Below are 19,036 nucleotides of genomic sequence, written 5' to 3'. Positions count from 1 at the left end.
TCAGGCTCTGAAAAACTGGGTATTGGACCAGAAGAAATACTAAAGGCTACTGATGATGGAGAGACTACTTATAATTACAATCCTACAAGTGTTGTGTTGTATTGTGAATATTGAAGACATCCAGAAGTTGGGAGATGAAGATTCAGAGATAAATCTTCATATATCTTTTATCTAGAATGTACATAAACTTAGTTCTTTTTAATGAAGCATTTATTCTATTTTTCCATGAAACTCTTGTAAATGAAGATTGTACACTTTCATAAAACATTAAAAATCATATAGTTGAACTTTGGTGTCTCAAACATCGATATCTCGAATACTATGGATATGTTGAAGTGATTTAGAAGTCTCAAACACTTATTCTTTCAGTATTTTACCATCAAGATCTCAAATAATCAGATATCTCAAAATTTTTTCTCAATCCCATCGAGTTCAAGATAACAAGATTTGACTGTATATGTTTGTCAATAAAAAGAGAAAAAAAAACCCTGAATGCTTTTAAGTTTATTTTCATCTTACATCCACTCTTCCTCTGCCACATACAAGGAAAATAATATTAAATGAATTAAATAAATAGGATACTGGTGTGAGCATGAACATCACTGACATTAAAGCACTAACCCTTTTCCAAAAGGTAAGTCAAACATAGTAATAGAAAATCGATAGTCATTTATTTTACCAAAATATCACAAAAAACATATAACCAATCAATAACAAATTTCAAATGTAATGATATCAGACAATACTATTGGAAACTACAATATGTAAGAAATTTGATTATGCTGGAAATTACTACATGTACAATTTAAATCAATTTATGTCCTTTTGTTTCTTTTTTCACTTCATTTATGGTTCAATCATAGTTTTGGAGACAAGAATGAAAATCTAAACACACCATACTTGTATGTTAACGTCTCCTATATGTAACCCAAATGTAATACATGTAGGTTATAAATAGATTCATGACATAAGACTAGTAAGTGTAATATCCAAAATATTCTGAGACACATATACTTATGTACCCAGAACTTAGCCACTGCAATTTTTAAAAAAATTTTTCTAAATTTATGTTACTTGTACATATACATGTATATGCTGCAACATTCATTAAATGTCAAACAAGAAGGAAAAATTGGATGAAAAATATAAATGTATTCAACTCTTAAATGCTGTGAGAGAGAGAGAGAGAAAACAGACATCCATACATTTTTGGAACAAATGAATGTAGTAAATATTTTTTTTTTACTTATCTCTTTATCAATAAAACAAAATGGAAACTGGAATCATAAAGAGAGTAAGAAATGAAATGTATAATTCACATCAGCTGACAGGGTTGACTTTTACACATTGAGGTGAAGTATTGATTATCACATATGACTTATGGCTAGCAAGAAAATACAGTATAACCACACATTTTTCATCTTCAATTGTTTACATGAATGGGGAGATGAGGTGTTCTGATGGCTGAGTAGGGATAAACAAAATGAACTTAACTCATATTTTCCAACAGAAATGAAAAACTGATTTGTAGAATCTGTATTCCCAGCAAAGCCAGCTTTTAAATAAAATAAGATTCATAGCCCTGATGTAAACATTTCACTCAATGGAAAATTATTCTTCACCATGCAAGTCAAATGAACTGGAAAAAAAATAATCCCTTAATAAACTGATGAGAAATTTAAGGAAAGTTTTTAATGAAAGAATGTCTAGTCATTTGTTTGTCCAGACGAGCACCATCCATTGCCAAGAGACAAACACAGTTAACAGACAATACTGGGCAGGTTAAGAGGTGGCAAGTCGGTCTATAACTTTCCTATACATTTCCACGTTTTCCTGAAATGTTGTCTCTAAATACTGGTGTCTCTGCTCTTCGGTGATGGAGCTTAAAGTGGCCGTAAACTCGTCTGGACGCAAAACATTCTTCAGCTTATCAAAATCACGACCATTTTTCTGGAGTAAAAAAAGTATCGATCTTTATTGAATAACTTGTCTTACTTTATAAATTACAAATACAAAACATGTGCATCAATCACATCAAAGTTTCTAAAATTTTAGAATTATAAGTATTAATTTTACATTTCATGACGAGTTGATGGCAAATAATTTCATTTCTTTTGTAGTATTTCAAGCTTGAATTTTTATTGTCTCTAAAAAACAAATATCATTGGTTTCCTAGCAAGTACATTTCTAGAAAATTTCACCCTAAAATGATCAGAAAACAATTATTCAGCTTGGTATTTCTCTCTAAAATTTCCTTGGGCTTTGTTCCAATTTGACCTGGCATGCTTGTGATTATTATCTCCCCTTTGACTATTAATATGGAATGTCCCATAGGATACATACCTTGTGATGAGAGGTCATACCATTTTAAAATTGATGAGAGGACATAAATAAATGATTAGCTCAAGTGCCCCCCCCCTTTATGAAGAAAGGACAAATCAGGGCTGCATTCAAGATTGTAATGACTAACCTAGTAGCTACATTGTTGATAGCTATCTCTATTAAACAGACAGCTCGCCTAGCCACTAAGTGATTTTGAATAAAATTTATCATGAAAAACTTATTTTTGTAACAAAAGAGTTTATTTCAAGCAAAGATATCCATGTAAATTTATGTGCAGGCTAAATAGCAGCAATACTGTTCATTTATCCTCCCTGCCTTAGATATGGATATGACTTTAAATGGTGAGAGGACCTTCTTGTAAATGATTACACGCCTTCCACAGGATTTGCCTTTTATTAGATAAGAGGACATACCTGGAATGGTGCATTTAGCCTCCTTTTCATGTCGAGTCTGTATGCTTTGTACTGTTCTTTGTTACTTGTGTCTGTAGCCTTCAACCTCAGAATCTCATACACTCTCCTGGTTTGTCTCTACAATTCACATGAGATACTTAATACATTCTAAAAGAGAAGAGGCTGATTTTTCCACTCACCAAAACTCTAACTTTTCATGCAAGAATAGAATGACTTCCTTAAAAAGCTAAATTTTTTAAATGTATTTTTTTCATTATCAAATGATTTAAATTTTAAGTTAAACTGCAATTTTAAATGTTAAAAGTACATATATGATTATAATTTAAATTCTCATTTAATAATCAGAAAATAGTGATGCACTGAAAAATGGGATAAAATCTGAACAAAACAAAAACCTTGTTGAGCTTGAATTTTTCTCTGGCTTCCCTCTGCATTTCCTCAGAGAAGCCTTTCAAGAGTTTCTCAGGTTGGAAAGACGCAAGGCTTTGGCAGTTCTTAACATCCACAAAGTCTCTGACTCTCTGGAAATTTTCTGAGGGATCTTCAACTGTGTTATGAAAACGAATAAATGGGTAAAAATATTACATTTAATTACATTGAAGATTTAAAACCTGCTTATCTTAGTCATTCAACCAGAAGTCTCTGTCGAGACTGAAGCTCTACTGGTTTGTTCTTATAGCAAAGGAAGAGAAAAGTAGGCAGTTGGAAATTGAAACTTTTCAACAGCAATAAATAGAATAATGATTCTTGATTAAGTCTCTTTATGTTCTTAATGCAGTCTACTTGCATGCCACATTTATATTATAATCAGACTAAAATTGTATTTGGAGTAGCATTTTGAAAGAATTTCACAGAAATTTCTATTTTTAGTAACCACGGCAACACCGTTCATCGAAATCAAAAACCGATATACAGAATTATGTATCTTATTGTAGTCTACTTGTGTGCCAAGTTATATTGAAATCAGACTAAAACTGTAGAAGGAGTAGCATTTTGAAAGAATTTCACAGAAATTTCTATTTTTAGTAACCACGGCAACACCGTTCATCGAAACCAAAAACTGATATACAGAATTATGTATCTTATTGTAGTCTACTTGTGTGCCAAGTTATATTGAAATCAGACTAAAACTGTCGAAGGAGTAGCATTTTGAAAGAATTTCACAGAAATTTCTATTTTTAGTAACCACGGTGACACCGTTCATCGAAATCAAAAACCGATAAAGAGAATTGTGTATCTTAGTGTAGTCTACTTGTGTGCCAAGTTATATTGAAATCAGAGTAAAACTGTAGGAGGAGTAGCATTTTGAAAGAATCTCACAGAAATTTCTATTTTTAGTAACCACGGCAACACCGTTCATCGAAATCAAAATCCGATATAGAGAATTATGTATCTTAGTGTAGTCTACTTGTGTGCCAAGTTATATTGAAATCAGACCAAAACTGTAGGAGGAGTAGCATTTTGAAAAATTGTTTACAGACAGACAGACGGACGGACGACGGACGCATTACTATCGCATAAGCTCTTCTGGTCTCTGACCAGTAGAGCTAAAAAGTGCCACGCCACAGCATGATACGCCCGTCAAAAAATTACAATTATCTTTAACAATTAAAAGTGCAAGAAAATCATGTCAACCTTGATTTTAGATTTCCATGATTTTTCAACTCCTTAAAAAATTTGTTTATCCATCTCCTGTGGTGTAGGCATTAATTATAACATATATTGCATCATTCATAGATTTCTATACTGGTTGTGTTAGACCTTGCCAAAATGCATATCATATTAAACAAAATCAAATTAGTCTTAACAACTTAATCTATACCTAATTAATTTTGAAAATAAAAGGCTGGCCATCAAATATAAAATGACCAACAGTTCTTCTGTCTAATTCCCAAAGGATACACTGTCAGTTAAAATAATGCTCTGAAGATATGATTGAGACAGCTATAGCCTTGCTACATTGAACACATTAATTAATCTTTAACTGGATGCTTGTCTACTCATTACTCCCAAGAGATTATTGGATCTGCACTATCTACCATAAAGCATGTTTAAAACATATAAAACCTCAATGATTTTTTTGTTAGATTTAACTCTTTACCCCTTAATGCCACGATTTGACGCACTGGCCATATCCCTGGGGTGTTTGCCTTGCTGCCCCTTAGAGCATTTTAGTTAAATTAGAGTGCAGTTTAAAACTGAACTCATAAGGGTCAAAATAATTTATTTATACTAAGTATTATATATCATTGGATTCGTTATAAATTAAAGTTTTAAAATCTATTTGCAAAATTTTGATCGTAGTTATCTGTAAATAAATAATTCAGGTGAAAGCAGGTGTAAATCGCAAAATAGATATTTTCAACATGTAAAACGGCTTTAATAAGCCAAAACTATCTGTAAAAATAAAAAAAAATTATGTGTGATGATATAATTGATGGTTAAATTATCATTTATTATCAATTTTATAAGTTTAAGTCATCAGAAATCAATAAATTGCATTGCTACTTCAATGTCAATCTCGCCGACAAATTTTTAGACTTGTGTGCTTAAACTTGATTTCTAGACGTTTTTGGATGCTTTAATGATACAATTTTATTAAAATAATTATTTCCTACACCTTAACATTTATAAATATGTGTAAAATGGAAGATATGTTCCGAATTTGTGAGAAACAGGTGACAAAATCGGCACTGCGCGGTCCCGAACTTCACAAAATTTTCGTAAGTTATGTTGGAGTATAAAACACATATAAATCATTAGAATTTTCAAACCTTTCAAGAAATAGGTAGTTTATAACTTCAATTTCATGTTATGCTTTACTGGATGAGAAAATGTTGCCTATTTACTGAGTTATATGCTCAAAAAACATCGTATGTAATAGTCCGCCATTTTGAATTTTGGTGGGACTTTCCAAGATTCCTTTGTTTGTTTACACAGGTAAATCACGTGATTTCTAACTGTAGTATGATGCAATCATCTATTGTTAACCTGCAGGTGGCCACCTGTGCTCAAATAATTAGTGTACAAGCGGTAATTTCAAGTCAAATCAACAATGAAATACACATGCGTCAAAAGTCGTCATTAAGGGTTGGGGGCTAGGCGTCAAAAGTCGTCATTAAGGGGAAAAGGAGGGAAAGGTCTAAGGGGAAAAGAGTTAATGGCAGACAGGTTTTAATATGCAATTCATATGGACATGCTGATTCCATCCCACCCCCATAAAATTATTTTTTTAAAGTTCATAATATTATGTAATATCAAAATAGTTTATTATGCAAAATCAAATTATTTTTATTTACTTCTCATCAAATTCATTTTAAAACTTATGCTAGCCAACAAGAGCTATTTTTAATCCAACAGGATTACCCATTTGGCCCAATACTCAAGGGATATAGATAGCACCGACGCTCTTCCTCACACTAAACTCATTAATTTCTCTCTCTAATTTGACATGCAATTTTCCGTTATCAAAATTCTTCTTGACCAGTGCTTGATAATTAAACTCATGGGAGTGGTGGAATTTCTTTAACATACATTACATTTGTTATAGATTGCTGTCAAGTATATGCTAAAAAAAATAAGTATTTTCTTGATTTAACATTTTTCTAACAAGGATAGTGCAATACTTTTACATTTTTTGGAGTGTGTAAATGAAGAGAAAAAAAAGACATTTTTTTTTTTAAATTTCACTTTAATTAAAGGTCACAGTGACCTTGAAATAGGTCGCGACACACCTTCTACCTAAGATGCATGAAGTGGCCAAGTTTGATGATTCTAAGTCTAATAGTTTTCTATTTATGGACCGGACAGGATTTTTCCATATTTGGCTATAACTTTTTAATTATAGGTCAGAGCGACCTACTTTTTGTGCGCGACACACCTTCTACCCAAGATGTATCAGCTGACAAAGTTTGATAACTCTAGGCCTTATAGTATTCAAGTTATGAGCCGGACACGAGAAAAGCTAACAGACGGACGGACGGACAGACGGACAGACAGACGGACATGAAGCCTATAACATAATACGTCCCGTCTTAAGACGGGCGTATAAAAACAAACATAGTCTAAACACGACTTTCAAACAAGTTTTTCTACTGTTATCTAGATCTATTCTTTTCGATTGAATATGAAAAGTAACTTCACGACATTTTGTAAAAATTTTGTACACAGTACGACTTTATTTGTGCTGTATCGTTACCTGTAATATCTAACACCTCCTTCTTCCTGTACACATCATTATAGAAAGTCTGTAACAATTCAGCACACAAACCCATCCTCTGGAAGGGAGGCAGGATTAACACTTGGCTGAAATTATTTTATAAACACATTATACAGATGTATCATTTCTATCAAAGCCATTGTTATGATTGATAATGGCAAATTTCATAGGCATCTTGAGTTTCAAATCACAATCTATCTATTTAACAGCATATAAAAAGCCTTTTACAATTTTTTTTTCAAAAGGAAACAAAATTAATTAGCTTCATGTTATTTTTTGAATTACAATAGTGCAATGTTTTACCTGACTCTTGGACGTAACTTCTCTGGGTAAGCATAATAATTATATACAGTCATGTAACCTGCTATAGCATACATTGGATTTCCATTACACATGTATTTTTCAAACCTAAAAGTAGAACATTCTGCAAATGAAATATGCTTTAAGAAAACTAGAATATTTAAAAATATAATGTTGATTTGTGTGAAGAGGGCATTATTTTGAAACTAAGCTTCATCATAATAAATATAGTAACTAATGAGGTCAAGGTCACAGGGTCTGACAGTCAAGGGCAAAGATTACACTAAAGTTGAATAATTCACCAGTGTGTATCAGTGTATGAATTTTGGTTCATATGTCTAGAACAGACTCTTTGAAACTGAGCCACATGTAAATGACAAGTGTGATGGCTGCAGGGCAAAAAGAAGGATGAAGGATAGACAAACACTGCATGGAGGGGGCATAAAAATGGGAACAATTTTAATAGCCATACATGGGAGGGCTGAAAAGGGTTGACAATATGTCTACCAAGAGATTCTGGAGACCAAAAACATTAATTAAACTTAAGGATAACATACAGTAAGAAGAAGCGCCATCGCTCGTCATCCACATCAATGAAGGAAGCAGCATCAATGAAGAACAAAATAAAGGTCTGGAGTCTCTCATGGTACTCTCTGAAGCCTGACGTCTCTATCCCAGTCCTGTAGATCTCAAACTGTCTGTCCCTCCCATCTGTAAAATCAAAACATAGGTAATTAGAGATTACAGAGCTCAACTCAACGAATGTTGTCTTTAAGTATTAAGGCAAAGCCACACAATTACCCAATAAAGAGTGTCCATCCAAAAATGCAAAATTTATGCAATTTTGATCTGACACTTTGGAATAGACCTATATTTAAGCATTGAATTCATATTTTTGGATGTCTTCGGTCCTATAACACACCTGGCCGTGCCGAGAAATTGAATACCGCGCGTTAGCGCGGTATGATAATTTGTCGACACGGCCAGGTGTGTTATAGGATCAGGGATGGGGTCAATTACTTTAAAAAGTAATTAATTAAAAAATTACAATTACTTTGACTTTTTCTTCAATTAAATTACAATTAAATTACAGGCTTTCTAAGACAAGTAATTAATTAAATTACAATTACTTTACAAAAGTAATTAATTAAATTACAAATTACATCTTTAATTTTTTGAAATTTTTTATAATCATATGAATATACAGAACAGGGATCATTCACTTCTATATAAGCGCAGGCTCTGCACAAACAATACAAGAAACAATATGCTATTAGGCATTGTGTATCTTTGTGGTTTAAATCATAACTTTTATTTACAAAACAGTAAAGAACTATGTAAGATCAATTTGATGCAGTTTCCTCCACACAAAACCTACATGTACACAAATTGCATGGGATATGATATTTGATTAAAAGTGTGTATTTTAATGGAGTAAAATAAGTCGCAACTATAACCTCTCAAATTAAATATTTCTTTTAAAGGTAACCCTAACATCCTAAATTGCTATTTATGTTGAACATGTATTTTTACTTCATAAATAATACTTGTACAAAACATAACTTTTCCACATACAAAATTCATTCATAAAATTCTGTTTAGATGTTAAAATAATTATCAAATTAAAAGTTTTTCTTTTCTCAAACTAGCGGGGCATTTTTAATTGAAATAATTATTTCCATACATTGGCTTTGTTATAATCATGGAATGGATACCTCTTTAGAGGGGTTGATTTTGTTTTGATTGCAATTTACAGCTATGAACTGGAGGGCAATTATCTCTTAATACCAACAAGAGAGAACTTCATTAATGAACGCATTCCTTTTCTTGACACACGCATACTTATTCTTCAATGATCAAATAACAGAGATTAACTAAAATATAATAAATTATTTGCTTTTCATAGCTGAGATGGTGAAAAATTTCAGATTTTATAACATTATTAGAAAGAAAGTACATTATTATTATAAAATGATCTGGCTTCTGTATAATTGAAGGACTGAGGATATGTTTTGCAATAAAATGAAAAAAACATTATAATGGGGAGGTCGTGGTGACAATATATCAAGCATGTGTATCGTATAAAGTAATTGAATGTAATTGAAAAAGTAATTGAAATTACATGGTATTTTTTCAATGTAATTAATTAAATTACAATTACAAGTAATTGAAAAAATGTTCAATTACAAATTACTTCCAATTACTTCAAAAAATGTAATTAATTACAGTCAATTACAATTACTTTTTTCAATTACCCCATCCCTGTATAGGATTGAAGACATCCAAAAATATGAATTCAATGCTTATATTTACATTCTCTTATTTTCCTTCTTCATAATTGTTTATTTCGTTAATCTTAAATGTGAATTTAGCGCCCTTCAAAACTGCCGTGGTTAATAGATGTAAGAGCCGTCTGTGATGTCAAATGACGTTAAATGACGTTGCAAAGTTAAATAACGCAAACAAACATTGCGAGGAAAAAAGAGAAAAATTATTTCTTTACACACATGACGTTAATTTTTACGTTAATTTTTCAGGGTTTTGTTTCTCGTTAAATTGAAATAAAACATTTTACATTTTGGTGTTCCTAGAGTATTGAAATTTTATGCATATAGTTCCTACTGTGTATTCTAACAAGCGGTGACACGGTTTCGCGTGTGTTATAGAAATTTGAACGTTGTGGATTTCTAATGGATTTAATAAGGAAAATTACACTGAATGTAAATATAAAGACTTCAAACTAGTTCTCCATCATGAAAATGTAATTAAAATCCAGCATCTGAAGCAAGCTTGAGAGTTTTCATCGCTTGATGTATCATTTGGGCAAGTTTGGTTTATATAAAACCTTATAGTTTCTTGGTAATAGACCTGCACCCATTACTTTTACTTGGTCCATTATTTGGAAAATGTATGTCGAATTCAGCATCTAGAGCAAGTCCATTAGTTTGCATCCTAAGATGTATCATCCATGCGAGTTTGCACAACATTGCGCTAATAGTTACTTAGAATGAAACCTGCATAAAAATTTAACCTCTTCACTCATCCAGGAAAAATGTAGGTCAAATTCAGCATCCGAAGCAAGCCTGGTAGTGTACATCCTTAGATGTATCATCCATGCAAGTTTGGTCAACATAGGGCATATACATGTAGTTACTTGGAAATGAGACCTGCACCAAAAACATTGACCTGTTCATTCGACAGGAAAATGTAGGTCAGATTCAGCATCCGAAGCAAGCCTGGTAATATGCATCCTTAGATGTACCATTCATGCAAGTTTGGTCAACATAGGGCTTATAGTTCCTTGAAAATGAGACCTACACCAAAAAATGCACCAAAAATGTTAACCTGCTCCAAAAACATTAACCTGGTCGTTCCTTCCCTAAAAGTGCAGCATCTGAAACTTTGACTGGTACAATGAAACACACTAGAAGCATCTCTCATGCATGTCTAATCAATATAGGGCATATAGAAGTACTTAAAAAGAAAACTGCTCCAAAAAAAGTAACCTGAGACGCCGACGCCAAGGGTATTACATAAACTCCCCAAACTTCGTTGAGGTGAGCTAAAAACTGATAAGACTGCAGTTCTACAGGTCTGTAGTCTCTGATGAGTTGATAGCTCTACTGGTCTTACTTCAAAAAATGAAAATGGGAAAAATGTACCTGGACTTTCAGCACTTTTTACACAACTTTTACTTTACAGAAATGCTTGTATATATCCTGCTGTTTTCTACATTTTTACTTAGTATGACTGAAATTGTACCAAAACTTTAGGAGTATCATTTTTACAAATTTTCACATGTATACTTTTTTTTTGGTAGCCATTGTATCCTCATTTCTCAAAATCTTCAAGGACACAAGCTTTTTCATGTCACCTACTTGTGGTCCAAGTTCTATTAAAATCGGACCAAAAATGTAGGAGTAGTAACATTTTGAAATAATTTCAGTTTAGGTAACCATGGCAACCTTTATTAAATTACTTCCTGCAACTTGATTTTTATTGCCAGTCATTTAAGAGTAGAATAACTTCATTATACCTTTGTGTACAGTGAAAGAGTGCACAAGTTTTCCAAATGGTTTGAAGTCAGCATCCTTCGGTATTGAGTTGAGGAATGCATCTCTACTGGTTAGGAAACCAGGGGGCACCACCTCTCGTAACTGACCAATGACATCATCAGCCTAAATATAAGCAAAAATGGATACTGCATTATCATTTCTGCCAAACTCACAAATACAAACATAGTAAAGATACCAATACATTTTTAAATACTTTAAATTTTCATACATGTATCTGTTTAAGATACAATTAATTTCTAGAAAAAAAAGGCGAAACGAAAAGTTCCATAAATCTATTCCACATTTTTAAAAACAGAGTTATGCATCTGTATGCACCAAGTTGTTTTAAACAAATCTTCGCTGCAGAAATGGGTTGGTGAAATTTACAAATTCTGATCCAATCAGCTCACTGTACTCTTGTCAATGATGACTTAATAATCTTTGTCCTAACTAGAACTGTCCAATAGGGACAAATACCCCCGTTGGGTTTTTCAGAGTAGGTGCCAATTCAGAAATATTTTATGGATCTAGTAAGAGGTGTTCACTATTGTCTGATAAAGTGCCCAGCCACAGCATGATACCCCCATCAAATATTGTTCGATAATCATAAATTGGTTAGGGTGCAAGAAAATCAAGTAACCTTGATTAACAGATTGACACAGATTTCAATGATCTAATTTCCATTTCTTATCATGCTTAAAATATTGTACATACATCTCTAAGAGACTTACAGTGTAGGGATTAATTAAAACAAATAATACATCATATAATTCTAAACTGGCTGTGTTAGAGCTTAACAAATATCCATCTGCAGCTTTCAATTGTTTATTGCATATTTTATGAAAGAATGGAAATGCTACAGTCTAATAAAAAAAATCAAAAATTAATTATTCTTTAGACTATAAAATTCTAAGTGAGACATGACTGCAATTTGTTGCAAATATATAAAAATTGAAATGTAACTTTTTTTTTTAATGAACACGTATAAATAATTTTAATTATATTATTCAATACTAATTCAGTTTTAATCATACACTAAAACATCAATTTGTTTTAATTACATTACACCAATTGAAAGATCTTTATCTGAACTACAGCCATCAAGAACTCTTAATTAACACAAGCAACTATAATGCCATTTCTTTTTGCCCAACTCCCAAGAGATAAATTAAGATAACACAGCACGATGCTCTTGTTAGTTAACTCCCGACAATGAACTCATTAATTTCTCTCTAATTTGACATGCACATTTCTGCTATCAAAATTTCTCCTTGACCAGTGCTTGATAATTATGCCCATGGGACAAACTGAATTCCTTTCAAATCATTAACATTTGTTACAGAATTTGCTGTAAAGTATATGATAAACAAGAGATGTTTGTAAAACACTTATGCCCCCCTCCCCCACAAATTGGAATTTTTCTAAGTCCAAAAGGGCATAACTCTGTCAACCAGAAGTCTCTGTCGAGACTGAAGCTCTACTGGTTTGAACTTATAGCAAAGGAAGAGAAAAGTACTTAAGCAGCTGGGATTTGAAACTAAATAGAATAATGATCGTTGATAAAGTCTCTTTATGTTCTTAGTGTAGTCTACTTGTGTGCCAAGTTATACTGAAATCAGACCAAAACTGTAGGAGGAGTAGCATTTTGAAACAATTTTACAGACATTTCTATTTTTAGTAACCACGGCAACACCGTTCATCAAAATCAAAAATCGATATACAGAATTATGTATCTTAGTGTATTCTACTTATGGCCAAGTTATATTGAAATCAGACCAAAACTGTGGGAGGAGTAGCATTTTGAAACAATTTTACAGATATTTCTATTTTTAGTAACCACGGCAACACCGTTCATCGAAATCAAAAACCGATAAACAGAATTATGTATCTTAGTGTATTCTACTTGTGTGCCAAGTTATAATGAAATCAAACCAAAACTGTAGGAGGAGTAGCATTTTGAAAGAATTTCACAGAAATTTCTACTTTTAGTAACCACGGCAACACCGTTCATCAAAATCAAAAACCGATACACAGAATTATGTATCTTAGTGTATTCTACTTGTTTGCCAAGTAATACTGAAATCAGACCAAAACTGTAGGAGGAGTAGCATTTTGAAAGAATTTCACAGAAATTTCTATTTTTAGTAACCACGGCAACACCGTTCATCGAAATCAAAAACCGATACATAGAATTATGTACCTTAGTGTAGTCTACTTGTGTGCCAAGTTATAATGAAATCAAACCAAAACTGTAGGAGGAGTAGCATTTTGAAAGAATTTTACAGAAATTTCTATTTTTAGTAACCACGGCAACACCGTTCATCAAAATCAAAAACCGATACACAGAATTATGTATCTAAGTGTAGTCTACTTGTGTGCCAAGTTATACTGAAATCAGACCAAAACTGTAGGAGGAGTAGCGTTTTGAAAGAATTTCACAGAAATTTCTATTTTTAGTAACCACGGCAACACCGTTCATCGAAATCAAAAACCGATACACAGAATTATGTATCTTAGTGTAGTCTACTTGTGTGCCAAGTTATATTGAAATTAGACCAAAACTGTAGGAGGAGTAGCATTTTGAAAAATTGTTTACAGACAGACAGACAGACAGACAGACGGACAGACGGACGGACGCCGGACGCATTACTATCGCATAAGCTCTTCTGGTCTCTGACCAGTAGAGCTAAAAATGGTGTGATCATATGATCATACCCAAAACAGAACTTGACCAAGATATTCATCTGACTAATCTGTATACTAAATTCCATTTCATTGTGTGCAACTTCTGCAAAGCAAATGAATGGAAAGTGCAAAAATATGGAATTTTTCTAAGTCCAAGGGGCATAACTCTGTCAAAAATGGTGTGATCATACCCAAAACAGAACTCGACCAAGATATTCATCTGACTAATCTGTATACTAAATTCCATTTCAATATGTGCAACCTCTCCAAAGAAAATGAACGGAAAGTGCAAAAATATGGAATTTTTCTAAGTCCAAGGGGCATAACTCTGTCAATTATGGTGCGATCATACCCAAAACAGAACTTGACCTAGATATTCATCTGACTAATCTGTATACTAAATTCCATTTTAATATGTGCAACTTCTCCAAAGAAAATGAGCGGAAACTGCAAATAATTGGAATTTTTCTAAGTCCAAGGGGCATAACTCTGTCAATTATGGTACGATCGTACCCAAAACAGAACTTGACCTAGATATTCTTCTGACTAATCTGTATACTAAATTCCATTTCAATATGTGCAACCTCTCCAAAGAAAATGAGCGGAAACTGCAAACAATTGGAATTTTTTTAAGTCCAAGGGGCATAACTCTGTCAATTATGGTGCGACCGTACCCGAAACAGAACTTGACCTAGATATTCATGTGATATACTTGTATACCAAATTTCATTTCAGTATGTGCAACGGTTATGAAGAAAATGAGCGGAAACTAAATGGACCGACAGACCGACCAACCGACCGACCGACAGACAGCAGCAAAGCAATATGCCCTCCCTTCTTCGAAGGGGGGCATAAAAATAAGTTTTTACTTAATTTAGCATTTTTTTAATAATGATACAACTATATTTTTACATTTTTTAGGATTATGAAATTTAAAATTTTAAAGACTTATTTTTTTTTTTTAAAAATCACTTAAATTAAAGGTCACAGTGACCTTGAAATAGGTCGTGACACACCGTCTACCCAAGATGCATAAATTGTCCAAGTTTGATGATTGTAAGTCTAACAGTTTTCTAGTTATGAGCCAAACAAAATCACAAAATAAAAAAGAAAAAACGCCTGTAAAATGCAGAAAAATCATCCAATCATGATGAAAATCCCAGGTGCACACCTTCATATGGTGAATAATAAGTGTATAAATTTTCAGACAAATCCATCCAACAGTTTCTGAGAAACGGTCCGGACAAAATCTTGTCTACAGACAGACGGACATGGTGATTCCAATATACCCCCCTAAACTTCGTTTGCGGGGGTATAATTATTTTGTTCTTTTGGATATTCTCTTCACTGAATTCCACAAGGATTGAGGAATATATAATTCCCTTCTACTCAAAATGTGCAAAGTTGAACTTAAAATCTTTAATATATTTAGACGAGAAACAAAAGTAGACAAATTGAGACCAGGTTGGACGAATCTAATTCTGAATTAAATTGGAAATGAATACCTTTAGTCCTTCGTGTAATTCTGGTGAAACTTTGGTGATGTATTGTAGATTTATGAATGTTGTTAGTTTAGCAGCAGTATAGTACATCTCTACCACCAAATCCTTGTATCCAAAAATACTCTCACTGTTAAAAATATGTAAAGAAAAAGTAAAAAAAAATTACATACAGTACATTTACATGTACATGGTTAGTCTATGCTAAGTCATGTACTAGAAATGCAATGCAGTGTATAATCTATCCAAAATGGTGACTTTCTATGAAGAATCAATTATTAATGCGAATCACCACAAATTATGATTCAAGACATAGGAAGAAGCAAACATACAGTGATCACTAAAATATCCATTGGAAACTCATCCTAAAAATTCTGCTTCATACATGTAAAATTAAAAATACATTAATTCTTAATGGTCCTAGCAAGTTAAAGGTAAATAATGGCTTACTTCTCTCCAAAAACCTGATGTGTCATCTCTGGTAGGAATGTTGATGTATCGTCATCCAGGTCTTCTTCCTTTCTAACTACAAACATAACGATGAAAATTCAATTAATTTTCTCAACATTTCTTTCTCACTTGAAATTTACCTGCCATGCTTACATTCGGAACACTCTAGATTATTCGTACGGAAGTAAATGTACTGAGTTTGAGTTATCACCCATGTTCATTTTGCTACATAGTCAATACATGGAACAAATTCTATCTATATAAAGGGTGCATAGGACAATATCATTTAAATGATAGAACGTTTCTATCTTCGTTTATACTTTTATACTTACCAAGTTTGAAATGTATGGCTTCATTTGCGGAACACTTGTAGACATCAAATTTATTCTTTGATAAACCTGAAGTAAAAAGATGGAGATATCAGTAATCTGTTTTGAACATCTCTAAGTTTTATTTCTTTCACTCTTAATTAATTAAGAAATAAAATATCATTTTTAAAGTTTCATTGGGGTGCGACATGAAGTCGGTCACGTTATCAAATTCTAGTAGATTTGATCATGTACCGACTTCATGTCATTCCCAATGAAACTCTAAAAATGATATTTTATTTCTTATATTTATATTTTACATTTTTTGTAGTGTTACAAAGAAATAAAGGCATTATTAAGACTTTGCTTTGGAAATGCAATATAACGTATCTACGACATCATTTGACGTCACAATTGGAACTTTCCAAATGGCTCATGCAGTTTGCTTTCCATACTCAAGAAAGTCTGATCATGTGACCAACTGCATGTCACTGAAAATTGAATTTCCATTTTATTAGCATTGTTATGAACAGGTTGGGCACAACCTACCAAATGGTCCTTTATCCCCCGTTTGGTAGACAATCTACCATACTAACCAAATGGGGGACTTTTTTATTCTATTGCAATTTTTATTAAAATAAAACAAAAGCGCATTTATTTAGGCATTGGGAGATTGTAGTGAACATATTCCTCGCACAATTAACATAAATCGGTCGAATTTCTATGTGCAATCTGTCCCCAACTTCGTAAAAACAATACCCATAGTTGTCTGTAACAGCTGAACTTCTTGATCAATCGATCAAAAAAAATCTTTGTTGTGTCCAGGGCTCGACATTAACTTTTTTTCCTACTTGTCCATTTGGACAAGTGACCAAGATATTTACTTGTCCGAACTTCGACTTCACTTGTCCAAATATTTTTCAATGAATATCTTGAAAACAATTACTTTAAATTAAAAAAATTAAACGTGCTTGATTTATTAGTGTTGTTATTGATAAATAAGACAAACACTTATAAAACAAAATTTTATCTAGATTTCCTGACCTGAGAACAATGTAAATGTTCGCAAGTGAATCTGTTATATCAATAAAATATATTTCAAACCCGCAAACGTCGTAAGATCCACGCCATGCAATAGTATGGCAGCAATTAGTAAACATCAATCCCGTTCAAGTGTGAACTTACATGTACATAGCAATTCATATCGGGATTAAAATTCGGGTTTATGTACTGCTTCCGTTTTTATTCGATAAACTTAATTCAATAGTTGTTTTTTTTGTTTTAAATATTATTATTATTTGAAGACTTTTTTTACATAAAAAATCACTTGTCCAATCGGACAAGTGCCCAGCAATATTCACTTGTCCGTAATTTTTTTTCATTGGTACCGGACAAGCGTTAATGTCGAGCCCTGGTGTCTTGTTGAATAAAAATTCAATTTGATCTAGTGATTTAACTCTTGATGAGTTAACTTTCAATCTTTTTTTTGATCTTTGTCAATGTTTATATCCGTAAAATCCTGTTAAACACGAGCTCCTCATGCCTTACCGGTATGGTGAGCACTTTCCGCTATTAAGTTAAAGTTTTCCATAGTTGAATGTAACATTTGTGCTCATTTTTCTTTTAGAATGAAGCTGCAGATTCCATGCGATCTTTTGGGGTTTAATATGCATATTACTGGTGAATTTAATAAATCTGAAAAATAATATTCAATAAAAGATGTACAAAATGACTTTTGCCATTATTCTTGTTTTTGTCCCATGTACATCGTTTTAAAACAATAATTATATCAGACTCCAACTTCATTTACTATTTTTATGAAGAACAAAGCCATTGTTTTCAAATAAAATAAAGGCGAAAACTTATTTTTCTTCTGAATTCCTAGTTGAAAATTAACACAAATGTGCCCCCCTAGTTAAATCCGACTTTTCATCAGATTTAAAAAAGATCACCATTTTGATTGGTTTGTACTAATTGATTGGTTGCCTGGATAATCGAAATAGAAAGTAAAGGACATGATTTACAGGTGCAGCATCGTTGGAGAAGGAGAGAATTTTCTTTTAAAGTAAAAAATGGAGAAACATTGCACTTGTTCACATAAGCTACGTTTCTGTCAAATTTTTGAAAGACTCTGCGCAAAAAATTGCATATAGAATTCCTGATTTTTTTCACCCAGAACACCGATAAATATCTATATTTCATTCCACATGGTTTAAAATTAAGAGCAATTCCACTCCACTCCATGGAATTACACACAACCAATTTTGTCCCCCATTTGGTCAGTAAAATTCGTTACCGATACGGTAGATTGTCTACCAAATGGGGGATAATATACCATTTGGTAGGTCGTGCCCAACCTGATGAAAGGAAAGACATCAGCAAATGTAAATCAGCAAATGTAAATACTAAATATTTCATAATTTCTTACATCAGAGACTATGATTGGTACGGCGTTTTTGTACTGGCAGGTACAGCTTTGAAATAGTTACTTTATTATTTAGAATGACAGTAGTGAATTCATCCCTCTGGTTTAGGTCTAATATTGATAAAATAGAGGAATTTCGAATTAACTGAAATTAACAAGTACCTTTTTCAACAAAGTTATGAATATAATAACATCATTCATATGCCACAGAATAAGTGAAATGATTATATCTCGATTTTAATAATAGAGTTTTTAATTATTTTCATTGCAGGCACAGTTTCTGTCAAAAAATGAATGAGATTCCGATATTGACTTACCCGCCATTTTTATGAGTTCCGA

General features: G+C 32.5%; 2 protein-coding genes and 1 long non-coding RNA gene across 3 annotated transcripts in view; 1 reads left to right on the top strand and 2 right to left on the bottom strand.

Moving 5' to 3' along the window:
- Positions 1–498, top strand: part of LOC134242211 (aspartate aminotransferase-like) — a 10,436-nt gene extending 9,938 nt beyond the window's left edge. The window contains exon 12 of the mRNA XM_062724300.1: positions 5–498. Coding sequence (XP_062580284.1) covers positions 5–43 — 39 coding nt within the window. The 3' untranslated portion in view covers positions 44–498. The remainder of the gene's footprint in view (positions 1–4) is intronic.
- Positions 490–19,036, bottom strand: LOC134242212 (histone acetyltransferase type B catalytic subunit-like). Its single transcript, XM_062724301.1, has 11 exons — positions 19,015–19,036; positions 16,297–16,362; positions 15,965–16,040; positions 15,521–15,644; positions 11,312–11,453; positions 7,833–7,986; positions 7,279–7,383; positions 6,955–7,061; positions 3,152–3,303; positions 2,757–2,873; positions 490–1,950 (listed from the first exon to the last, which is right to left on the bottom strand). Exons 1-11 carry the CDS (start codon positions 19,019–19,021, stop codon positions 1,783–1,785), a joined length of 1,218 nt encoding a protein of 405 aa, XP_062580285.1. The 5' UTR covers positions 19,022–19,036; the 3' UTR covers positions 490–1,782.
- LOC134242215 (uncharacterized) lies at positions 5,910–6,810 on the bottom strand. The gene is made up of 2 exons (XR_009986814.1): positions 6,746–6,810; positions 5,910–6,676 (listed from the first exon to the last, which is right to left on the bottom strand). It is a non-coding gene; the product is annotated as an uncharacterized LOC134242215 (long non-coding RNA).

Source organism: Saccostrea cucullata, unplaced genomic scaffold, assembly GCF_032062105.1.
Source record: "Saccostrea cucullata isolate Sc308-1 unplaced genomic scaffold, CSIRO_AGI_Scuc_v1 ctg489, whole genome shotgun sequence".
NCBI classification, from domain to species: domain Eukaryota; kingdom Metazoa; phylum Mollusca; class Bivalvia; order Ostreida; family Ostreidae; genus Saccostrea; species Saccostrea cuccullata.
The sequence above is the reverse complement of the archived record's forward strand: the minus strand, read 5'-3'. Positions and strand labels throughout refer to the sequence as shown.